This window comes from Heptranchias perlo, chromosome 12 (genome assembly GCF_035084215.1).
Source record: "Heptranchias perlo isolate sHepPer1 chromosome 12, sHepPer1.hap1, whole genome shotgun sequence".
Taxonomy (NCBI): Eukaryota; Metazoa; Chordata; class Chondrichthyes; order Hexanchiformes; family Hexanchidae; genus Heptranchias; species Heptranchias perlo.
The window spans coordinates 33,890,789-33,917,485 of NC_090336.1; the positions used below are offsets into that span (position 1 = coordinate 33,890,789).

General features: G+C 40.7%; 1 protein-coding gene across 3 annotated transcripts in view; it reads right to left on the bottom strand.

The window, feature by feature from the left end:
* Window positions 1-722: 722 nt before the first annotated feature.
* Window positions 723-26,697, bottom strand: part of lmo1 (LIM domain only 1) — a 40,892-nt gene continuing 14,917 nt past the window's right edge. For all 3 annotated transcript variants that reach the window (XM_067993510.1, XM_067993509.1, XM_067993511.1), the window contains 3 exons: window positions 14,491-14,704; window positions 2,923-3,048; window positions 723-1,148 (listed from right to left, as the gene is read on the bottom strand). In XM_067993510.1, coding sequence (XP_067849611.1) covers window positions 1,043-1,148; window positions 2,923-3,048; window positions 14,491-14,704 — 446 coding nt within the window. In that variant the 3' untranslated portion in view covers window positions 723-1,042. The remainder of the gene's footprint in view (window positions 1,149-2,922; window positions 3,049-14,490; window positions 14,705-26,697) is intronic.

A 26,697-nucleotide genomic window follows, 5' to 3' on the forward strand; every position in this document is an offset into this window, starting at 1 on the left:
CAGAGCTTGAGTGGGTGAAGTTTTTTATTTGGAAGGGTGAAATGGAACGATGAGGGTTTGAAAAAGACTAGGTATCCTTGTTGTTTGGAAAGGCCCATTTTATGTCGGTCAGATATAAAATCTCAATCCCAAGTACCTGTCTTTTCATCATTCCCATCTAACCTGACCACCTAAAATCCATTTATACAATTCACTTCAGCAGTCATTCCTGAAAGTGTAAATATTGTGAAAAATGTTTTTTTTAAAAATCCATATCCCTCTGCTTATTCATACCAACCTAGAATACTAAAAGCATGACAGGACCACAAAAAGCTGGTATTGAAAGGGGGAAGGGAGACAAAAGCATGAAAGCCTAAAAGGGGACAAGTGTCAAAGGCACAAAGTTTATTTTCTTGTGGTCAGCCCTACTTACCACCCCCACTACCCGTCACAAAAACTATTTCCCATTTTTTGACACTTGCAGTAGTGGGACTGTACTATTGCCCAAATATGCACCAAATTGAAGAGCAAGACCCATAATGTCAAAGAAAATACAGCAGGTTTCAATGAGAAAAATCCTGTAGCTTCACATAAGCCACTATGTGAAGAGTAATAGTTTTGGAACACCATGATTGGAGCATTGACTTTACATCTTTCTGAAGTAGCTGTTCATTCCCAAATTATGTGTTCAGAGACTAAAGTAGACTAGACTCGTTAAAAAAGTCACAATGTTCACAAGCAGGAACATTTAATTTTCTTTAATGCACACCAGTAATAATAAAATTGCATTACATTTATGTAAAATAAATGTTCCAGTTTATATATACAGAAACAGACTGTACATACCCTCCCAGACCCAACATCACAAAACGTACAGGCAAAGCACTGCCCAGCTAAACAGGCACAGCTGTGCATCTAAAATCTTAACTGCTCAGTGTTGGAGAAAGTTACTTTAATCCATCCTGGACTAATTGAAGTGTTGCAAGCAAGCTGACAGATGCTCTCCATTTTCGTTTAAAGTGTTGCAGAACATCCCACAATGCTTTAGAAGGCCATGGGCAAGTCACTGAACTTGTGATGAAAAACTTCCATTCATTGCCCCTTCCTCATAGTCCATTTGGCAGAGGATCATGTTATTCTTCAGAAAAAATTTGTCTCCCACACAAAACCTAAAGAAATGAAAAAAAAAAGTTAGGTGTACTGGGGAGTTTGTTACCTTCCACATGGACATCCTGTGACCAGTTAGTGACATCAGGGTCAGATTCTGTTTCCATAGTAACTGCACATAAGACACCATCAGTAGAATCCAATACTTCTCAACGTCCACACTTTTATACAACATAGCACACAAAGTTTTGCAGGATTTTCATTGTGCAAGATCAGAATAGCTGCAGATGCCATTTTTTAAAAAAGCAAATCCTGCTGACAACCATGTGGCCAGCACACACAGATTACAGTCCCGTATCCTCTTCAAATATTGCCACAGGTCTTTTACATCCACACGAGCAGGAAGTTCTGTCCAACATTCCTTCCTCAGCCAACAAAAAAACTAAACAGGATTATCCATTCATTTGTGGATTACAAGATCTTGCTGTGTGCAAATTTGCTGCCACATTTCTCTACATAAGTGACTGCACATAAGTAATCAATTGGTTATAAATCACTAATACATTCTGGAGTGTTAAAGCATCATAAACATAAGTTCTTTTTCCACTACCTCCCTCATTGTGGTAAGGCCTCAAATAAATTATGCATTTTCAGCAGTAAACACTGCATGGCAATTAGTAATGAAAACTCACATTTGGAGATTTTTGACCATTGTCTTGGGAGCGATTTTGGATCAATTCATATCAGGATGATCAAGTTAAATTAGTGCAAGTTAAATCAACAGCTTTCAGGAATACAGGTTAGATTCAGAAAAGCATGTCCAGAATGGTGCTACCCACATAGATCAGCTGGAGACTAGAGGTTCCTTAAGTCATTCCAGTAAACATTTACACATTAGATGAATTGCTTTATTCATGTGTGCTGAGTAGGAGTTAGCTGCCAGAAGCCCACATTAACTGGGGATTGGCCAGTTAAGCTGCCAGAGAGCTGGAGAAGATCAGTCAAACATTTGGCTTCCTGTCCAGCTAAGGGCATCCTGGAGGGAGATAACGCCCTACATTTAGTACTGACTAGTTTGAATGGTCAGAAAAGTGCAGCAGGCCTGCCAACAGGGATATATTTATTTTCTATGCTATGATAATCGTGTATATTAAATTCTAATTTGCCATTCATAAATATTTCTTCCACAGAATATAATTCTCTTCCCATCCTGAACTCCAAGACACCTTCACCCTCTGAAGATTCCATTATATCAATTACAGTTTGGTGCTCACTTGTGCTTCAGCACTCATGCAGTGGGAAAGTGAGCTCTAATTAGCATGTAATAAATGGAATCCATATTTACTTGAGCAAAATTTAATCGGAAAGCTTCTGACATGAGGAAAAACTGTTTTATAAACAGTTATGATCTGGAATGCACTGCCAGAGGTGGAGGTAGATTCAATCACGGCTTTCAAAAAGGGAATTGGATGAGTACTTGAAGGGAAAAAATTTGCAGGGCTACAGGGAAAGGGCAGGGGAGTGGGACTTGTTGGACTGCTTTTGCAGAGTGCCGGCACAGACAAGATGGGCCGAATGGCCTTATTCCATGCTGTAACCATTGTGATAAATGTTTTCCTGGCATGTTAGAGCCATGTATGAAAGACCATACCAGGTGGGTGCAATTAATAGATAAAATTGAAGAAAGTTATACATTTTTCAGTATACCAACCATGGCCTCAAGACTTAAATTATTTGAATTTTAAAACAAGCTGAGGCAACTTCATTTGTGCTACATTTAAAACTTGGCCTTTGCTGTATGTAATGCATTTAAATACCCTCACCTCCCAGCCTTACCTCTGATTACACAGCTGACAGGCAAAGCAGTCCAAGTGGTAGACATTATCACGAGCTCTCATCACCATCTCAAAGGCAGGGATCAGTTTACTGCATGCTGCACAATTCCCCGTGGTACCAAAGAGCCTGGCCAGTAAAAGAAAAAATGATTTGATAGCAAGCTCAATACATGCTATATGAGCACAGCAGCACCGACTCCAAGGCAAATGAATCTGGTAAAAGCCTAAAAGATTGCATTCCATTTGCCATGCATTTTGGAATCCAAATTCTGGAGACTGTTTGAAATTTAAGACAACAGGATTGAAGATAATACTCAACATTAAGTCACTCTGGCTTTTGTTTCTAGATAGAAAATTAAATATTCTTTGGTCAGTTTAGCAGAGTGATAACATTCTCTGAATGAGAAGGTTACAGGTTCAAGCCCCACTCAGACTTGCACCCACAATCTAGGCTAACAATTCAGTTCAATACAGGAGTGCTGAACTGTTAAGTGGTGCCATCTTTGAGACATTAAACTCAAGGCCCCAAATGCCCGTACAGGTGGACATAAAGATCCCATGGCACTATTCGAAGTGTAGGAGGTCTCCCCGATCTGTGGCCAATCATCCCTCAAAGATTAATTGGCTATCATTGTGAACAATCTCAAACAGCAAATTGTTTGTCACATCAGCCTATCCCTCTGCTGTATTACATTAAAAAAGGCACATTACAAATGCAGGTTTGGCATAAATACTTCAGGTTCAGTGAGACATTTCCTTATTCCATCTGAATGTCGTGTAAATTGACTCATTGCCTTATGTCTACTTGTACAATTCCATAACCCAGGGATGCAACAGTATCCCCTTATAACTAGGACCAGATACTAGTGTCTTTTACACATGCACATCAGTCTCTGAAAATGGACAATGAATACTAGATGAGGCAAAGTTTGGTTCAATTCACATGCTGCTTTATTCCACAGTAAAGTGCAATATACAGAGCAATAGGCTTGTTGTTTAGTTCAATAATACAACTTGCATTCATGTAATGATACAAAGAGCATGTGATATCATCCTCCTTTAGCAGTTCACTTTATTCAATTTAACAGAATAACCCCTTGGCATTCTGTCCTATAGTCCAGGGCTAGAACCTCTTCAGTCTTTTGCTGCCTGACTGCTTGTGGAGCATCCAGTTTTCAAAAGGCCAGACTGCCTTCCATGGTGTTTATCTTCTGGTTTTTAAAAGCAGTCACAAAGCTCATCTCAAACTGACCAATCTAAAGGATTTTCCCCCCAACACAAGTGGAGAGGTGCCTTCCTGAATACCCAAATAGCTTGTTTGGTCTGAAAAGCAACTTCTGACCAGCATATTAATCACCTTTTGGTTAGGTGCCTTTTGAACTTGTACATTTGCTTTTAATGTTGAGTTTTAAAAGAATTTTCCAAAAAGTTGAAAAAGTCAAATTCAGGAACGTGACTACTTTCTTCTAGTCAGAATGCCAAAATGCATTGTGTCAAATCTCTTGCTTCACCTACATTGAACTGCATCTGCCACCCCTCTAGCCATCCTGTCGTCTTAGTCCCAGTCAAAATCTGCCATACTTTTCCCCCCGATTCAGTATCAGGAATCAGAGTTTCATCAATTCCCAACTCCAGATCATTTATGTACAGTAAATAAGCAATCTCAGATCGGTGAACACTTCTTCCCAGAGAAACTTCCTTTACCTCTAACCATTTCTTAAAATAGTCACATTCCCCAAACCACAAATCAGTTGAGATACATACAAGCCACACCATTTCCATTTCTTATATAAAAAAAGTGACTAACTCATCTGTAAACCATTGCATTTTCAAATTTACCACAAAACAAATTCAGGTAGAAGCCAGCACACAGTTTTGATTTGTTAATAAAGTGATGCCCCAATGATCAAAAGCATCTGAGGGCAACTTGTCAACTAATTATTGATTGAATCAGTTGTTATAGCACAAGAGGCTGTTTGTCCCATTGTACTGGCACTAGTCAGTCAACTGAAGCCATCTAGTTCTTCCATTCCCTTGGTCTTTCCTTTTAAGGTTTTTTACAAAATAAGTTTTCCCCAAATGCTATAGTACCTGCTTCAATAATGACTCTTGGTAAAGCATTCCATTCCAATAAACCCATGCAAAAAAGTTTCTAACTTACTTTTTCCTTCTAGTGATAATCATGAATCTATGCCCATTTCCAATTCTGCAAATAGTGGAAACAATCTTCCTTTTTTCAACCCCTCAAAACCTTTTCATAATAGAAATGGTCTATTAGATCCCCTTAACCTTCACGGTGTGGAGGGGGTTTGGCAGCTGTTTTCATTTCACTGTAACTTCATTCTAGTGAGCCTTAGCTGTATTTTTTCCCCAGAGCTTCAATGTTTCCAATAATGGATTGTTCAGGGGTACATAATATTTTAACTGCTACCTAACTAGTCTCTTACAAATTTCAAGATCTCTTCCCTGTGAGGAGGACAAAGAGGCTGTAAAGAGATAGACAGGTTAAGTGAGTGGGCAAGGTGGCAGATATAATGAGGTTATTCACTTTGGTTAGAAAAATATTTTTAAAAATGGAGAGAAACTATTAAATGTTGGTGTTCAGAGAAACCTGGGGGTCCTCAAAGAAACACAAAAAGTTAGAATGCAGGTAATTAGGAAAGCAAATGGAATGTTGGCCTTTATTGCAAGAGAGTTGGAGTACAAGAGTCTTACTACAATTGTACAGGGCTTTGATGAGACCAAACCTGGAGTACTGTGCACAGTTTTGGACTCCTTATCTAAGGAAGGATATACTTGCCTTAGAGGTGGTGTAGCAAAGGTTCACTAGATTAATTCCTGGGATGAGAGGGTTGTCCTATGAGGCAAGGTTGAGTAGAATGGGCCTAAAACTCGAGTCAAGAATGAAAGGTGATCACATTGAAACATAAGATTATGAGGGGGCTTGACAGGGTAGATGCTGAGAGGTTGTTTCCCCATAGCTGGAAAGTCTAGAATTGGGGGCATAGTTGCAGGATAAGGGGTCGGCCATTTAGGACTAGAAGAAATTTTTTCACTCAGAGGATTGTGAATGTTTGGAATTCTCTACCCCAGAAGGCTGTGGATGCAGTCATTGAATATATTCAAGGCTGATGCAGATTTCTGGACTCTCGGGGAATCATGCAATATGGGGATCGATCGAGAAAGGGGAGTTGAGGTCAAAGATCAGCCACGATCTTATTGAATGGCGCAGCAGGCTCAAGGGGCCATGTGGCCTACTTCTGCTCCATGTTCTTGCTTTTATAACATCCTTATTTATAAAGTTCAGAACTCCATTTGCCTTTATGGCCTTTTCTACTATTTTTAAATGGCTCTGCATCTTCTAGAGGTCAGTTATTCTAGATAACAGCTCCCAATTTTACTACTTCACACAATCAATTGAACTGCTTCTGCTACTATCTGTCCACACTGACCAGTCATCTTATCTCTTCCATTCTTCAGTTTGCTATGCCAAATTTGGTATCAGCAAATTTCAACCCATCATTTTGTGCACCAGTCCAAATCAATGTGGGGGACACTATCTGCCATCAATCTAGAACATCCATTCACTGCTGCTCTAGATATTTCTTCTCACGTAACTGCCTCAATTTTCATAAGGTTCACGTGGCACCTTGAAAAGACTGAAAATCCACATACATGGATTTCCTTTATCCATACACAGTTCCTCAAATTTAGTCAAGAGAGTGATATAACCTTTAAATCCACACCATCTGCCCCAGATTAGGCCATCTCATTGGAGACTCTTTACCCACAATACAGGAGAGTCTATCTGGCCTATACGGTCTTGGTTTATCCTTTTTTGAACAGGGTGTGACATCTGCCATCACCAGACCTTTGGCCTAACTCCCATTTCCAAAGATTTATGTAAAACTTAGCCCTTCAATATCTCTTCCCAAATGTTCAGTATAGTACCTGGGCCTGGACTATTTTTAGATCTCATCATCTTTTGTGGCTCTTCCACAGGTATTAAGTCTTGCTTTCACCTTATTTGGTAAAAACTGATGCTAGATTCCTAAGCATCACAACCATTCTCTCAATTCCCTTTCATCTCCCATGCACTTGAAGCCCTCACTGTTAGTTGCCACTCTTCCTCCCAAGTCTTCCTAATTTTAGCTACTTTTTTTTTTAAAACCTCTCCCAGATGATTACATGGCTGCAAGGGAATGGGAAGTGTTGTCATGATCCAGCAATCATGGTGTGGGGCAGGCTTAATGGACCAGCTGGTCTTTTCCTGCCCAATTTTATGTTCTTTCATAAATGATGCCCTTTATGGCATGAGATAATACAAGAAATGGTTAATCGTACTTACTGCCTTCAATTGAACTGGTTAGGTTTTTAAACAAGTTAACACTAAAGTTATTTTGAAAAGCAAACTGTATTTAATGCACAAAGATGTTTAATGGATTTAGTGTCCTTAACACTCAATGCTTTTGCTCCACCTCATTTTTGATATGTTGCCATTTGCAGTAGTATCTTAGAGCTAATACTAACCACTTAAACTTAGCATCAGTTTTTGTAGGGTAGGTCAAAATATAGAATTACATAGAATGTACAGCACAGAAACCAGCCATTTGGCCCATGTCCATGCCAGTGTTTATGCTCCACACACATCTCCCACCCTTCATCTAACCCCAACATATCCTTCTATTCCTTTCTCCCTTAAATGCATCCATGTTAGATGCCTCAACGACTCCTCATGGTAGAGAGTTCCACATTCTAACCACACTCTACGGAATTCAGGAGAAACTTCTTTACCCATTGTATCTCAGTAACTATCTTTTTTTAAAAAAGGCAATCCCTCCTCTTCCCCTTCTGGCACTTTGACTACACCCACTTTCCTCGTCTGCCATCCAAAACCTCAGTATGCACACAGCTGGCAGGATAGTCAGTCATGTGAATGAGCCCGAAGGGCAAAAAAGTCAAGATTCACAAGATCGCGTGAGTGTGAGTGTGTGAGAAGAGAACAGAAAAGCTAAATCCTGAAAAACATTTCATGTATCAGCCTACTACTTATGAAATGTGGTCAGCTTTGCTAAATTAAGTTAACCAAAATCTACCATGTCCCTTTCAGAATTAAAAAATGGTTTATTATCCAATAGATCTGTTCAGTTTTAAGGGAACATAAATGCTAACCTAGAAAACTAGCAAAAGCTGGACATAGAATGACAAGACAAGGGGCGGGGGGGGCGTTCAAAGCACAATGTGGCATGAGGTCCTAGCTTTCAAACCAAAAATTAGTTAAGGGTTAGATTACATTTTGATATGAACAGTTGTACAGACTTTAGAACAACTTTACAGAGTAAAGTGCCATCCATGTTAAAACAAGGTCATAGGAACACATAGTCAATAATTTTAGCCTATGTTGCGCTGTCCAAAAAAATGTTTCCTTCAAGAAAACATTACACTGCAATTTACAAACAATTTTTTAAAAATGCGCACAACTATGGTTAAGATCAGGCATGGCGAGCCAATTTGTGCTCAGGTGCAGCCAGCCTCCAGTCTGAGGTTTGCCTCATTGTTACTCCATATTTCCTCTTGTCTGTTGGCCACCAAGTGGTGTGCGCTCTCTACCCAGTTACTCCACAGTAATGAAAAAGGACCTCAACCGCATATCAAAAAACAGCCAAGTTACAGAACATAGCTGAAAACAAACCAATAGTCCACATTATAGCAGTATGTTGTAGCACCCCACTGTTCACCCAAATCCTGGCAATCCCACCTGTGTAGTGACAGGACTACTGATCCAATAGGGCATTCAAATCAGGAACATCCTCTGGAGTCATACCTAGCACAAAGGAAGATGGTAGTGGTTTTAGGAGGCCAATCATCTCAGCCCCAGGACATTGCTGCAGGAGTTCTTCAGGGCAGTGTCCTCAGCCCAACCATCTTCAGCTGCTTCATCAATGACCTTCCCTCCATCATAAAGGTCAAAAATGGGGACGTTCGCTAATGATTGCACAGTGTTCAGTTCCATTCGCAACCCCTCAAATAATGAAGCAGTCCGAGCCCACATGCAGCAAGACCTGGACAACATCCAGGCTTGGGCTCATAAGTGGCAAGTAACATTTGCACCAGACAAGTACCAGGCAATGACCATCTCCAACGAGTGTCTATCCACCTCCCCTTGACATTCAACGGCATTACCATCGCCGAATCCCCCACCATCAACATCCTGGGGGTCACCATTGACCAGAACGTAACTGGACCAGCCACATAAATACTGTGGCTACAAGAGCAGGTCAGAGGCTGGGTATTCTGCAGCGAGTGACTCACCTCCTGACTCCCCAAAGCCTTTCCACCATCTACAAGGCACAAGTCAGGAGTGTGATGGAATACTCTCCACTTGCCTGGATGAGTGCAGCTCCAACAACACTCAAGAACCTCAACACCATCCAGGACAAAGCAGCCCGCTTGATTGGCACCCCATCCACCACCCTAAACATTCACTCCCTTCACCACCGGAGCACTGTGGCTGCAGTGTGTACTATCCACAGGATGCACTGCAGCAACTCGCCAAGGCTTCTTCGACAGCACCTTCCAAACCCACGACCTCTACCACCGAGAAGGACAAGAGCAGCAGGCACATGGGAACACCACCACCTGCACGTTCCCCTCCAGGTCACACACCATCCCGACTTGGAAATATATCGCCATTCCTTCATCGTCGCTGGGTCAAAATCCTGGAACTCCCTACCTAACAGCACTGTGGGAGAACCTTCACCACACGGACTGCAGCGGTTCAAGGCGGCGGCTCACCACCACCTTCTCGAGGGCAATTAGGGATGGGCAATAAATGCTGGCCTCGCCAGCGACACCCACATCCCATGAATGAATTTTAAAAATCCCCAAAATGCCTGTAACTAGTCTTCAAAAGGAAATATTCACATTCGGCAAAGAGTATGCCTCAAAATTTCATGAGATAAATTTAATTTTTTTTTAAAAAAAAGCTACAATTCAGCAGCTTAACTCTGGAGCCTAACTACTCAGATGAGTTCACCTTAAAACATTTCTGCCCCAAGTTTGTGCACAGCCAGTTGGAGAATAAATGGTTGCAACAGCATTCAGTTCTGCCCTCCTACTGATCTGACTGGTTTTGGTTCTGACAACCTCCAGTTGTGCCTAACAGGTGCCTTTCAATTGATCAAATTGAGATTGGAGGGTGCCAATGTGCAAAAAAGTTATTCTGGAAGCTGACAGCTTAAAAAGCTGATGGTTTGCATTTACAAGGGGAAAGATACTTTCGTGATGGAAGCACAGTCTGAAAATTACTTCTATACAATTAGAAGTAGTGCCCAAAGATCTCTAGTTCAACTATAGCTCACATGCCAAAGGAACAAAAGCTGCAGTTAGATCAGGTAGCAAGGGTTAAACTGTACAGATGAATCAGTGTGGAAATTAAGACGCTAGCATGATTCAATGTGGAAATTGCACAACACTTAGTCTCTTCCAATAAACGGATCTCAAGAAAAATTGGATAAATAGTTCAAGCAAAGGAGATACACAGCTATGGGGGAGTTCAGTGAGTTTATTTTTGGATAGCTGTAGCAAATTCAGTGTACGCCATGAGCTGAAATAACCCTTTATACTCTAAACTTTGATTCCAAATGCATTTTAGAAAAGGTTAAGCCTAAAAGTGGATGCCTCAAAGTGAACAAACCACAGCATTAGTCACTATCTCAAAAACCAAACATATCCAGCACTGCCATGGAAAAGGCTGCCACTCCTGAGCAGCATCAAACTGTTGGCCCAAACCAATCTGTGGGATTAAACGCCTTATGAGGCCTCTTGCTGGAGCTGTACTCAGCTTTACTTCACACAGGCTGCAGAAACATTTCCAACACAAACCAGCTGCTTCACTTGATCAATTTGTTGCACAGTAGACTAGTCACAGCTAAAAGAGCTACAGAAAAACCAAAGGCTCAACTATTTTTATCTCTGCTTGCAAAACTAGTGAACACAAACTAGTCAACACAAGACTATTGTTATACAGACTTGGTGTACAAGTAACCAATCCTGATCATTCAATTGTACACAAAAATTTTTATTTCCTACAAAAGTGAATACTTTCAAGGCCCATTGAGCCAACTTAAGGACTAGGTTGCATGAGGCTCAGTTGGTAGTACTCATCTCAAGCCCCACTGCAGGATTTGAGCACACAGGGTGATGCTTCAGTGTCAAACCAAACTTCAGCTGCTCGCTCAGTTAAACGTATTGAACAGGAGGAAATTCATGTATCTTGGCAAATATTCAACCAAAAATAGATTTGCCATTTGAGACAGCCTGGCTGTGCACAAATTTGTTGCCACATCTTCTACATTTAAAAAATGTCAATTGATCATAAAGCAAATTGGGATATCTAGATCAGAAGGAAGGATGTGAGATGTTGTGAGTGCATTCACTTTCAAGCTATGGATCCCAGACTTTAAGGGACTTCAGGGTCACAATTCAGTTATCACATTAACTTTTGAATGGGGTTGAGCCAAGACAACTAACTTTCAATGGTTTTGGCAAGGGTCTCGGCAGAGCAGCACAAAAGTCCCAGGAAATTATGGCGTGGCGCAAGTAATCGCATCAATAACTTAAGTCATAATTTCCTGGGACTTCTACACTGTAAAATGGGCTCGAGGTCATAAATGCACCATTAGAATGATGCAAGTCTGCAAATTCTGGGCCTTCAGTGTTATTTGTTACTACTTGCTAAATTTTTTTTTGTAGTGAACATACTTCTTTGGGTAGCTGTCTCACTCTTGAAGACTGGCGTCTCCGGGAATATTTGCAGGAGATCTCCCACACAGACCTGAAGAATGCATTACTAAAAAAAAAAAATCAGGAGGTAATGGGCCACAACTTAAGAAGCTTTTAGTCCAACTGGCATTTTTTTTTAAAACCATATTTTAATTGTAGCAAATATTGATTGCATTTTGACGTTCATTGAAGATTGGTCCATTATGGTGCCCCATGATGTATGCAGTAGAAATTAGGAGCTTTACCCAAGTGCCAAAGATAACTTGTAAGCCACTTCTGTAAATGACAAAATACATGGAAGCACAATCCCTAGGATATACATCTGAAATCAGATGATCTTCAGTTACATTAGTAATGAATTGCTCCAGTTTAATTTGAAAAAGATTAAATGGAATTGTTGATCCTTGCATTTTGCAGTTTACATCCCATTGCCTAAAAAAGGGTGAAAGATGGCAAGAACAAAAGCTGATTATGCCAATTGTTACAAACCACTATTTCAATATGCAGTAGGTGGTCAAAGTACTTCATTTTTTCTTAATTGACTTCTTCTGGAGATGCATGCACCACTGCTCTCAATGATCAGTGTGCTTCAGTACACATACTTCTATTTCCCCAACACTAACCAGCAAAAATCCAGTTCAATTGTAGTTTGAAGGGTTTTGTACTCCAACTGGAATAGAAATCAATGCTTAAAGCCCTCTGCCAGCTATAAGCAGGTCTAGAATCAAAAGACACAGCATATAGCTCATTAATTCACACCCTTTCGGGAAAAGTTATACTCTCCTCATTCCCCAATCAAAGCAAAGATCCTAGACCTCTACAACTATGTGGAATAACATGATGCAGCGATGTCTTCGGACAGACTGGTTGCTGTAAAAAAATCAAACTTGCAAAACAATGGCGTATTAACAGAGTTCCCGAGCCTAATACATGGCCAGCAACCCCATTACATCAATAGTTAGAAGGTTTAGGGAGAATTGGCATGTAAAACTTGATCATTGGCCTTCTCTGCCAATTGAAATTGATAATGTTAAGGTGGAGTTCAGGATTCCCCCACCAGAAGAAAACTTCTGTATCGATCAAGTCTTCATTAGATCACCCCCAACCTTCTAAACTCAAGGGAATACAACCCAAGTTTATGCAACTGGTCCTCAACATAACCATTTAAGCCCTGGTATCATTTTGGTAAATCTGCACTGTAGCCCCTCCAAGGCCAATATATCCTTCCTGAGGTGTGGTGGCCAGAACTAAATGAAAAAGTCCAGATGGGGTCCGGCGAGGGCTCTATACAACAGAAGCATAACTTCCGCCCCTTTGTATTTCAATATTCCATTAACTTTTTAAAATTGCATTTTGTACCTGTGCACTGGCTTTTACTGATGTGTACCTGGATACCCAAATCCCGTTGCTCCTCCAGAGATTCTAATCTCTCGCCATTTAGAAAATATTCCGGTGTGTCTTTCTTAGATCCAAAGTGGATGACCTCACTTCAGAGATCGCTGGCTTGCCGGTTATGCTATCGGGAGAATGCTGCTGCATATGCTATGCAGTACTAGTTTCTGTATAATATGAAAGAAGGAGCTGCATAGAGTAAAAAGTGGGCAGCATAGATGGAAGCATAAAATGAGAGATATTAATAGATTAAGTGAATGGGCAAAACTGGCAAATGGATTTCAATATAGGTAAGTGAGAGGTCATCCACTTTGGACCTAAAAAGGATAGATCAGAGTATTTTCTAAATGGTGAAAAGCTCGAAACTGTGGAGGTCCAGAGACTTAGGGGCCCATGTACATAGATTAAAATGTCATGGACTGGTACAGAAAATAATCAAAAAGGCTAATGGAATGCTGGCCTGTATATCTCGAGGACTAGAATACAAGGGGGAAGAAATTACGCTACAGCTATACAAAGCCCTGGTTAGACCACACCTGGAGTAGTGTGTTCAGTTCTGGGCACCGCACCTTAGGAAGGATATACTGGCCTTGGAGGGAGTGTAGTGTAGATTTACTACTGGGCTCCAAGAGTTAAATTACAAGGAGAGATTATACAAATTAGGGTTGTACTCCCTGAAATGTAGAAGATTATGGGGTGATTTGATTGAAGTTTAAGATCTTAAGGGGAACTTAGGGTAGAGAGAAACTATTTCCGCTGGTTGGGGAGTCTAGGACTAGGGGACATAACCTAAAAATTAGAGCCAGGACTTTCAGGAGTGACGTTAGGAAACACTTCTACACGCAAAGGGTGGTAGACGTTTGGAACTCTTCCGCAAAACGGCAGTTAATGCTAGCTCAATTGTTAAAATCTATCACCCAGATTTAAAATTGTTAATCTAAAGGTATTAAGGGATATGGCACTAGGGCACAGATCAGCCATCATCTCATTGAATGGCAGAACAGGCTCGAAGGGCTAAATGGCCTACTCCTGTTCCTATGCATTGGAAGAAAAAGATGACCTTATTGAAGTATTTATAAATTTGTGAATAAGATGGATCCAGATCTCTGGATGAAAGATGGGCAAAGTGGCTTGTAGTGAAAATAAAGTGAAAAAAAGTTGGCTTCTACAAGTTCTGCATAGAGATCCAAATAGAATCACAAAATGTTTGTAGAGCAATATTTCTTGAACACAAAAAATCATCATAGAAGTTGCCAATAATTTGCAGTACTGAAATCTTACAAGAGGCTTTTACAAACCTGCACTAGCATGCTTAGTTATAAAGGATATTCCCATTTACAGATGTTAACCAGCTTCAGCTTTTTTAGTGGTTTATTTTTCCTAATTTATTTACCTTAAATAGTCTCTACGACAGAGAATTAGGTTTGCTTTTGTGTAGAGAGTTGATCCGACTTCTCCAAGGCGGCAGTCGCAACAGGCACATTTTAGGCAGTCTTCATGCCAGTATTTGTCCAGCGCCTTTAGCAGGTAACGATCCTTGATCTTGCGGTTGCAGCCAGCACAGCCTTTTTGCTTTCCTTTAGGCTGTACAGAAAGCATTGGTACACCTATAATGCAAAAGGAACCTTTAGTTAGAAAGATTTAAGTTTAAATAACTCATCCCCTATGCTTTATAAATCAGACTACAAGATCATGATGCAGTTTACTTGAGTAGAGATAACCTGCGTATAGTGACCAGTTCTAGACTGGAATCCGTATGTTATCTAGCAATGGTCCTGAAATGTTCATTGAACATTTAATCTACTTACAGAAGAGCTACCAAAACAGCCAGTCTTGAAGAAAGGCTTGCATTTATATAGCACCTTTCACAACCCTAGGATATTGCAAAGCACTTTACAGCCAATGAAGTACTTTTGAAATGTAGTCACTGGTGTAATGTAGGAAAAGCAGCAACCAATGCACACAGCAAGGTCTTACAAACAGCAATGTGATAAGATACATGCAGCCAATTTGCACACAGCAATGTGATAATGATCAGATAATTGCTTTAGTGGTGTTGGTGAAGGGATAAATATTGGCCAGCACACAGGAGAACTCCCTGCTCTTCAAAATAGTACCATGGGATCTTTTACATCCACATTAGGAAAACCCACATTAAAAAGGGTTTAAACGTCTCATCTGAAGGATGGCATCCCAGTGCGCAGCGCTCCCTCAGCACTGGAATGTCAGCCTAGATTTTGTGCTCAAGTCTCGAGTGGGATTTGAAACCATAACCTTCTGACTCAAGAGGTGAGGGTGCTACCACTGAGCCATGGCTGACACCTAACACTAGAAGGCAGAGTTTTTTAAAAAAAAGTCAATTGCTGTAATGCAAGAAGTTCAAGCCAAGTAGTACCTGACTTGGGGGATGGGGGATGCTACTTCTGACATCTGCCAACAGTATCGACAAACTATAATCAACTTTAAGGAGCAATTGCCTTTTGCGTTTTCTCAGTCTGATTTCAGGCACCATTGTAGGGATCCTAGTGTGCTACCCAAACATGCAACTGGAAAAAGTCAAAATCCAATGTTCATACCCTTCTGATGAATGCACTGGAGTTACAAGTTGGTCATCTTTTATACATTATAGTTTTCAATTTCCATGCAAACTCCAAGGGTCAAATTAAACCCAAAAAGGTAGCTTTAGGAAAGTTGCCTGTTGGCACCCAAATAATGAGTTCTCCAATTGAATATTTTTGGAAGTTAACTTTGAGAACTTACATTTCTCAGATTGGCTACACAGAAAGAACTCAGTAGAGGCAAGAGAGCTCTCCAACTGCTCATTATTTTAGGGCTCAGCTGTCCCAAGAGCATAGTATAGTCATTTAATGTAGAAATCAGCTTTATGTGCCCAATTAAACATTGCTGACTGTAGAATTGAATCCAATTTTACATTTCTCCCATCCATCTAATGAAGTAGCACACTATAATGTACCCATTGAAAACATCTGTACTTTTTCTTTTAGTTTTTGAAAGCATTTCAGCTTCAATGTTTAATTTGGAAAGGAACTGTACACCAGGACTACCACCATTACAATTGTGCATCTAGCTACTTTTTATTTCAATATACCTTATTCATAAAATTTGTAAAAGGTATACATTGTACCAGGACTGTTCAATTGTACTATCAATACAGTTACACACTATAAATTGTACACACAGTTCATGGTGTACAATACAAGGTGGGGTGGCCTTTCCCCATAGAGCCTTTGCATAGGTCGCACCTCGCTTCAGTGCGTCCCGCAGCACTTACGCCTGCACCTTGAAGTGTGCCAGTCGGCAACACTGTCGTAGACAGTTCCTTCATCTGCAAGACCAGCATGTTTCGGGCAGACCAAAGGGCCTCCTTCACCGCGTTGATGGTCTTTCAGCCGCAGGTGATATCTGTGTGCGCCCTGGGGAACAGTCCATAGAGCACATCATCCTGTTACTAAACTGCTTGGGATGAACTGGGACAGATACCAACGCATCTCTCTCCACACCCTCTGCACGAAGGGGCAGCCCATCAGGAGGTGGACGACGTTCTCCTCCCTGCCACAGCCTCGAGGGCAGCTTGCAGTGGCACTGAGGTTCCGTGCGTGTTAGAAGGACTGCACTGGGGGGGCCTTTCTGACCACCATCCAGGCTACATCCTGGTGCCTGTTGGTCAGTTCCGGTGATGAGACGTTCTGCCAAATGGCATCGACCATTTAGTCGGGGTAGAAACCGATAGAGTCCACCCTCAATTCCTTGCAGGACTCAATGTTTTGTGTCGACCATTGTGACTGCCTTGTGGTCGAAAGGGTTCCTCTTCAGGAACTTCTCCACTGGGACCAAAGAAACAGCGGCATGTTTCCACAACACTAGGTCAATGTCCTAGTTGTTCAATTCCCATCTCAATGGGAGAGATTTCTCCTTTTTAATCATTCAGGCTGTCAAAGAAAAAAAAACTTCTCAAACATACCTCCTGTCCTCTTCGAAGCCCAGAAGGAACTGATCAAAATGGAAAAGCCACCATGTAGCTGAAATGGGGCAGACGATTGAATAGAACTATCTGAATACAAACTAAGCATTCAGACAAAAGGCAAATGAACATCCTTTCTCCTCTTCAGAGCAGGAATTCACATGGCCAGTCTAATGGGTCTTTTAAACTTTGGGGGGTTGGGGGAAAGAAATCTAGTTGTACAAGATTTTGGAATTGCTTGTGGATTGGAAATGTCAATCCATTTTAATAAGGGCAGGAGGGAGAAACCAAGAAACTACAAACCTGTCAGTGTAACATCAGTTGTGGGAAAGTTCCTGGAAACTATTGGAGACAATGAGAAAATTAGAGCTAGGCCATTTAGGAGGGAAATCAAGAAGCACTTTTTCCCACACAAAGGGTAGTGGATATCTGGAATTCTTCCCCCAAAAAGCTGTGGATGCTGGGTCAATTGAAATTTTCAACACTAGATTGCTAGATGTGTTAGGCAAGGGCTTAAAGGGATATGGATCAAAGACAGGTAAATGGAGATGAGGTACGATCTGACAATGGCTGAACAGAGGCCAAATGGCCTATTCCTATGATCTTGATTCTAGTTGGCTCATCATAATTCTTTGACTTAACTAAGTAAATACCTGTACAGGTATCTAGCATTTTATGCATACAAAAGCATGGTCATTCACTCCTATGCTGGCAACATTCAAGTCTAAGTTCTCATTCCCTCAAAAAGGTGGTTGAAGAGGCAAACTTGAGAATAGAAATTCATTTGACTTGGCATATCCAAGAGACTATAAATCTGAAATACAGATACGATAGCTAAAATGTTGACTTCTGGGTGGAACCCCATCTTTCTTTCAAATACTGGCTTGTGCATTTCCAGCTGTTACAAATTCAGGTCTGCTGTTGATTCCTTTTTAGGTTCAGTGATCCATTCATCAAGTTACATCAAAACTACAGTACAGAAACAGGTTCTTTGGCCCAACTGGTCCAGGCTGGCATTCATGCTCCACACAAGCTACCTCCCTCCCTTACTCATCTAACCCTATCAGCATACCCTTCTATTCCTTTCTCCCTCATGTGCTTATCTAGTTTTCCCTTAAATGTTTCAATGCTATTCACCTCAACTACTCCTTGTGGTAGCACATTCCACATTGTTACCACTCTGGGTAAAAGTTTCGCCTGAATTCCCTATTGGATTTATTAGCAACTATTTTATATTTATGACCTCTAGTTTTGGACTCTCCCACAAGTGGAAACATTTTCTCTACATCTACCCTATTAGAAATCTCTAAGATAATGGAGTTTCAGGTCACCCCTCAGTCTTCTCTTTTCTAGAGAAAATGAGTGGGCCATTTAGCCCCTCAAGCCTGTTCGACCATTCAATGAGACCATAGCTGATCTGTGACCTAACTCCATACACTTAGCCCCATATCCCTTAATAACTTTGGTTAACAAAAATCTATCACTCAGATTTAAAATTAACAATTGAGCTAGCATCAACTGCTGTTTGCAGGAGTTCTAAAGTTCTACCACCCTTTGCACGTAGAAGGGTTTCCTAACTTCACTCCTGCAAGTTGTGGCTCTAATTTTTAGGCTATGTCCCCTAGTCCTTGCCTCCCCAAACAGCAGAAATAGTTTCTCTATCTACTCTATTAGTTCCCCTTAATATCTTTAAACCTTTGATCAAATCACCCCTTAATGTTCTAAATTCCAGGGAATACAACCCTAGTTTGTGTAATCACCTCGTAATTTAACCCAGGAGTCCAGGTATCATTCTATTAAATCTACACTGCACTCCCTCCAAAGCCAATATATCCTTCCTAAGGTACAATGCCCAGAACTGAACACAGTACTCCAGGTTTGGACTAACTAGGGCTTTGTATAGCTCTAGCATAACTTCTACCCCCTTGTATTCTAGTTCTCCAGATATAAAGGCCAGCATTCCATTAGCCTTTGATTATCTTCCATACCTGTCCATAACATTTTAATGATCAATGTACATGGACCCCTAAGTCTCTCTGGACCTCCACTGTTCTGAGCTTTTCGCCATTTAGAAAGTACTCTGATCTATCCTTTTGAGGTCCAAAGTGGATGACCTCACACTTGCCTACATTGAAATCCATTTGCCAGTTTTACCCATTCATTTAATCTATTAATCTCATTTTATGCTTCCATCTACACTGCTTACAATGCTGCCTATCTTTGTGTCATCAGCAAACTTGGATATGTGACTCTAATCTGTCGTCTAAGTCATTAATAGCGAATAGTTGAGGCCCCAACAGATCCCTATGGGACACCACTAGTCACATCCTGCCAATTTGAGTGCCTGCCCATTATCCCTGCTCTGTCTACTGCCCATCAGCCAATTTCCAAATCAGGTCAATATTTGCCTTCAATTCCATGAGCTTCAACTTTAGGTAACAGTCTGTTATGAGGGACTTTATCAAATGCCTTCTGGAAGTCCATATAAACAACATCCATACACATTCCCCCATCCACTACTTTAGCCACCTCTTCAAAAAATTCAAGTCAGGTTTGTCAGGCATGACTTTTTTTTTTACAAATCCATGCTGGCTCTCTGATCAACTAAAAATTTAAGGTGTTCTGTCATTATCTGTAATTATAGATTCAAATTCCCCAACAGATGTTAAGCTAACTGGTCTATAATTCCCTGGTTTCCTTCACCTTTCTTAAATAACAGACATACAATTTTCCCAATCTATAGGAACGGTTCCTTAAATAGAAAAATCTTTGGATCCCATGGGTTTTTACTTTTCCAATGGAAAGTGACAAGTTGGATCCAAAATTGGCTCAGTGGCAGGAAGCAAAGGGCAATGGTTGACAGGTGTTTTTGTGACATGATTTAGACTTAAACATGGGGGCATGATTAATAAGTTTGCAGATGATACAAAAATTGGCCATGTGGTTGATAGTGAGGAGGAAAGCTGTAGACTGCAGGAAGATAGCAATGGACTGGTCAGGTGGGCAGAAAAGTGGCAAATGGAGTTTAATCCAGAGAAGTGTGAGGTAATGCATTTGGGAAAGGCAAACAAGGCAAGGGAGTACACAATAAATGGTAGGATACTGAGAAGTGTAGAGGAACAGAGGGACCTTGGAGTGCATGTCCACAGATCCCTGAAGGTAGGACAAGTAGATAAGGTGGTTAAGGCACATACTTTCTTTTATGAGCCAAGGCATAGAACATAAGAGCAGGGAGGTTATGCTGGAAATGTAGTTAGGCCACAGCTAGAGTACTGCGTACAGTTCTGGTCACCACATTGCAGGAAAGATGTGATTGCACTAGAGAGGGTACAGAGGAGATTTATGAGGATGTTGCTCGGACTGGAGAATTTTAGCTATGAGGAAAAATGGGTTGTTTTCTTTGCAACAGAAGCTGAGGGGAGATTTAATTGAGGCGCTTGGATAGAGTGAATAGGAAGGACCTTTTTCCCTTGGCAGAGGTCAATAACTTTTTCACATCGTTCACCTGACGAAGGAGGAAGCCTCCGAAAGCTTGTGAATTTAAAATAAAATTGCTATAACTTGGTGTTGTAAAATTGTTTACAATTGTCAACCCCAGTCCATCACCGGCATCTCCACATCATAACTAGGGGGCATAGATTTAAAGTAATTGGTAGAAGGGTTAGATAGGAGTTGGAGACATTTTTTCAAACAGAGGGCAGAGGGTCTGGAACTCACTGCCTGAAAGGGTGGTAGAGGCAGAAACCCTCAACTCATTTAAAAAGTGCTTGGCTATGCACTTGAAGTGTCATGACCTACAAACCAAGAGCTGAAAAGTGGGATTGGGCTGGATAGCTCTCTTGGGCGGCAGACACGATGGGCTGAATGGCCTCCATCTGTGCTGTAAATTTCTATGATTACAGTTAGGGCACCCGCAATGTTCTTACTACTTCCTTTAAAACCTTGGGATGGAAATCATCTGGTCCTGGGGATTTGTCACTTTAGTGCCATTATTTTCTTAGTTAGTTATTGTTAATTTGCTTACATTAATTATGGTGAGTCCCCATCGCTGATTCAAAATTAGTTTCCTTGGGGTGTCCAGCATGCTATCCTCTACTGTAAATACTGATGCAAAGTAATTTAACATGTCTGCCATTTCCTTATTTTCATTTATAGTGTCACCATCAGTTTCTATGGTGCCCACAATGCTCTTGACCACCCTCTTTTTCCTAAATATAATTTTTAAAAAGTGTTTCTAGCCTGTTCTGATCAGGATATCCTCAGTTCTGACGTCATCCTTGCAAATCTTTTCTGCACCCTCTTCCATGCCTCTATTGCCTTTTCTTGTATGGAGACCAGAACTGTGCTCAGTACTTCCAAGTGGGGTCTAACCAAGGTTCTATACAAGTTTAACATAACTTCTGTTTATCCATTCTATCCCCTCTAGAAATGAACCCCAGTACTTGGATTGTCTTTTTCTGGCCTCTTAACCAGCATTGCTACTTTGTGATTTGTGTATCTGTACCCCTTTACTCATCTATCCCATTCAGACTCAGCTCAATTTTCAAATGGTGATGGGTTGGCAGCAGGTAGGGTTGAAGGTGCACGTGGCAAACCTGAACAAACAAAACTTACCCTGATTGACAGGCTGGCTGCCATCCGGCACTGGAAGGGGAGATCGGGGGAGAGGGAGATATCGGACAGAGGGGAAGAGGGAGACATCGGAGCAGGGTGGAAAGGTAGGTTGATTGTGTGTTTTAACTTTGTGCAATGGTTTTTGTATAACTTATTTTGTTTTTTTCACCAGGTGTGAATCAGAAGCCATGGGAAAGCCACCCAGTTAAGTTAAAAATCGTTCTAACTACCTACTATGTCACAGGTGAAGTGCCTTAAGTGCCTCAATGAGGTACTTTCGGCTCTTCAACTATCATCCCACCGGCTTTAATTGCCGGCAGGATTTCTGGATTCTGAACTCCCACGTGCACACAGCTGCGTCCATGGGGATCTCAGCTGGTTGGAGCCGGGCTCCAAACCCAATGAGATTTCCGGAGCCCCCCACCCACTGGTAAAATCGAGCCATTATCAAGCAGTATGTGGCCTCATTCTTGCTACCAAAATGCATCACCTCACACTCATCTCTAAGTCCTGTAAGTAGTCAGAATGTCTTGCATTCATGGGAGTTGTAACACTTTCCTACAGCTACTTGTAAAATAAAATCCAGGGATGAAATAGTAGCATGTCATTTAAACTGGATATTAGTGCCTGCCGCCTACATTTCTTCAACACTTCAAGCTAAACTGAGGGTTCCAAAAGTTAATTTCCCCCCCCCCACCAAGACCTCTGCTGCAGCAGCTTCCTCACATCTCATCACTTCAGAGAAAGATCAAAGGATTTTCCAACACAATAGCAAAGGGTATGAAGTGGCTGTGCCCACCCCTCCACCTGATTAACTAGACAAGTTAATGAATCGCTTGTCTTTGGGGGAAACAAAAATTTCCATTCATCATTTTAACTAATTTTCTAGTTGCCCTTTAATAAGCAAAAAATTATTCAAGCTTTAAGTGACATTTTGAAATCTTTTGGGATGTTTTGATTTTCCACATGCGACCAGCATTTTCTATTTTTGTTCCAAGAGACAGGTGGCTTTTAAGTCCAGTTCTTTGGTGGGGGTGGGGAGGGAAGGAAGAGAACTATTAGTGGTTGGAGTTTTGGCAATTAACATGTTCCTTGAAATTGCAAGGGAATGAAAGTGTAGATGTAATAAGATAATAGATGACTTAATGGCACATGCATCATACAACCTTTGTTTCATCTTGATCATTTTCTTCAAATGCTACAATTTGACAGTGAACCTGCTCTCTATTATAGAAAGATTACTAGATGGTTGATTTCCAAATAAGTCAAAGGGATACTGTAGATAAATATTTCACATGTTCCTTGCACACTGCTTTTACCCACATTAGGACACTAACTGGCAATCTTCAATTAATCCAGTTCAACATCTTACATTTATTGCACGAGTACATTTCAGAAGGTGATACTTAACTTGGAGGATCTGAACATCGTATACTAACTAAGCATCTATTTTTCTTTTAGAATGGACAGTGAACAGTTTATCATAAGTGTCATTAGCTTCCTTAAATTCACTAATTCAGCACAGTAAGTCCATTCCTAATACTCAAATTCTATTAAACTCTTTTGGGCCTCATCCCTTCTGCTTGATCATCTTTAGCCCCTGGGTGAAACGCACTGTCTATTTCCCTACCGAGAGGGAGGTAACAGCACAAGAGTGCAGTATTTTTTTTTAAAAACAGGTGGCCAGCATCCCTGAAGAGCAGGGCCTCATGATGGCACAGAATCAAGGTTAAGAGCTCTGTGGAATACAAGAAGAGGAAAAGACTTTCATTGTAGCAACATGCAGGTGGTGTCAGACCAAAAAAGGAACAAAATGCAGGTGCAACACCCCAGCAGCAGCCAGTATCTTCAAATTTACACCAGTGCTATTTCAAGGAGCAGGCAGACCAGATAGATGGTTGCCAGGGCACTAGAGCTATCTCCTGGAGCCCTGGCTATGGGAACCCAGTAAGGAAACAAAAAAGGAAATACAATGAGGCTCCTGGCTCTTCTCGCCCACCCCCAATTCTGGAGAAACATACAACTGGATAATTTATTTCCTTCATTAGGATCCTATTTGAATGTAGCCAGCTGGGTAGTAAAGGGGATGAAAACATAACTCAGGAGGTATAACTTGGAAAAATTGGGACCGGTTTCATTAGAATGGAGTTAAGGGATGATTCAATAGGTGTTTAAAATTATGAAGGGATTCAGGGGTCTAGAACAAGGACATAAATACAAGATTAAGTGCAAGAGATTTAGGCCACAAGATATTAGTTCGTAATTGAAAGAGACCACATCACTATTTAAAACTAGGTTAGATAGGTGGATGAAGGAAAGGTCTATAAAAGGCATAAGAAAAAGCAAGCTCATGGGTTTAAGGACTACTGCTCGTGTGGTGGATCATCAGACTTGTTGGGCTGTTTCCATGTTGTGATGTGTAATTCTCTACATACAGATATCAAACATCCTTAAGTAGGAATATTTGCCATAGAGTCATAACATTCCATTTCTTACATGGGCAGTGGTGGCGAAAGCAAGCGAAAAGAGAACAAGCAGTCTCTTGGTAGTTGAAGGAAGATGCTAATTAAGTATGAATTGAAGCAACTAGATTCAGGCAAATATCACTTGTGCCAAGTTCTGAATTTCCCTTCAGGAAGATCAAGTGACCAAATAGTAATAAAAGTTGGAGTTCAAGTTCTGAATTGATTATGTTCTGCCCAGATTATGAGGTATAGCAGCTTATTTCCATAAGAGTCTATGAAAGAGCTTTCACATTCAAGTGAGGTGAACAAAATTGCTTCTATAATACAAGCCTAGATTTAAGTACTGGTTTTGTAAATTCATGTACAGCATCCTACAAGGTTCAAAATTAAAGTATGAATAGAATCAACTATAAATTAAATGCGCAATAGTTGCTGTTGACTGCAGTCTATTGTTGGGGGTCCTGGCATTGTTGTAGTAACCACATGCCTCAATCCATTGGCTCTTAACTGCAGAATTCCTGCTATCTATGTATATTAGAAATTCATTACCAAGGAGCCTTCCCAGCAATATAAGCACTTGTATTCTTCTGCAGCAACTAATGGCAGCACTGCACCTGCATTTCATTCCTCATTAGGAGCTGCTTCGCTACAGGTGAAGTAATAAGTAGAGTGGAGAACTGGCCTGAGAAGTTAAATATTTAAAAACTTCACCATCCTTAGATGATCAACCCAATATCTCCACTTTGCCACAGAACATGGCTCATTAGAAATTCTACTAAAGTTGGCTTTAAGAAAGTAAGTTACATAAAGTATCTTCAACTGCTCAGTTACCAAATGATTTGAGCTGGTTGCCCATCTTCTGCTGGCAAAGGGAGATTGCACCTTAAGGTAGCTGCCTTCAAAAAGCCTACAAAATTGTATTTTAGTTTAACCTGATCACTCCAGCACCATCTTATTTTCAGCAACTGCTTTAAGCTGAACTGTAGTTTGTGCTCCATCAGTAAGGACCTGTTTAAAATTCTTGGATTATACAAATTTTAGGTCAAACAGTAATCAAATCATTTATTCAAGTAGTGGGGACACAGCTTTAGCAGGGAAAGGAAACTAGAGTTCGAGCCAAGTCACTCGTGGGACTGAGCAGGTGAAAGTAGCTCTTTTGGATTCTCTCTTCTGCCTTATTCCAAGTTTAAAAATACATTCCATGACCGAATACAAAAAAGTTGCTGTAACATTGAAGCATATCAGGAACATCCTGCTACTATTCAACCACAGTCAGGCTGGCCTGTTAAACCACAGTTATTTTATAATTATACAACCAAATCTTATCTAAATTGTAAACTTGATATTTCTGTAAAATGTGTACAGCTGGGGTTCACCAACTTTGGACAAACCCCTCAAATTATTGCTCACCAAAATATTCAACTGAGCCAAACTGTAAAAAGGCATCAGTAGCTGAGGGATTTGGGCATTTTATCTTGACTTTATGCTTATAGTATTTGCTGTTAAACAGATGTAAGGAAGGAGCTTTATTATGTTCTCTTCATTTACATTGTTAAATACAATTAACAAAGATTGCAGGTCAAAAGAAGCTTCTCACTTACCCATCCTGTGGGTTAACGTGATTGGTGATAACCTTCAAATGACATCAAGTTGAGGGAGCATACAACACTTCTATCTGAATGATTCATACAGAAGGTTGCTGTACTCTTCAAACACTCAAGCTTTTACCTTGCTAAATGCATGTTGAATAGATGTCATGCAGAGAACACCATGTGCCATTAACACTTGGAAGTCAGCAGTTTTTATTGCCAAATGTCATTTTAAAATTACATTTCTCCATTCTTACAAATGAACGATTTGAACTACTGACTTAACTATTAGCCCAGGTAGTTTCCATTATGCTCTGACTGCATGTTTCCAGTCGTCACTTTACACTACCTATTGACATGAAAATTAGATTAAGACAAGGTCTGCTTTGCTACCTTAAAAAATCCCACCCACTCCCCAAAATCAATTTCACTGGTGCAATTTTATACTACCCACCATTTTAAAAGTTCCAATGCTAGTTTCAAACCAAAATTTGTACAGTTTTCTGACCAATCTAATCCCTGATTTAACTATAAACTTAGGATCACTTTCTCATTAATACTGATTTTACAAACAGTACATTAGTATACTGGGCATTAACTACCAGGAGGATTACATCATAGCTTCTAAAACCACATTACTTATTGAGGATAGATTGCAAAGTCACTAGAGGACAATGAACATTGCCAAATGAGTGCACTGAACCAACATGAAAAAGCAATCATTGGAACTTTAAGTATGGACCATCACTAGTTGATAATACATTAAAGCCTTTGTTTACTTTTGCTCAGCACCAGTCAGCAATATCCATGTCAGGAATACAAGGGTAGATTCCCCCACATTCCACACTAGTAGTCCAAGTGAACACTCTAAAGACAGAAGGCAAGGATTGTGTAAACGGTTAGGACACAAGACAAGTTTGGCCTTCAGCTCGATTCCAACCAGAGACAAT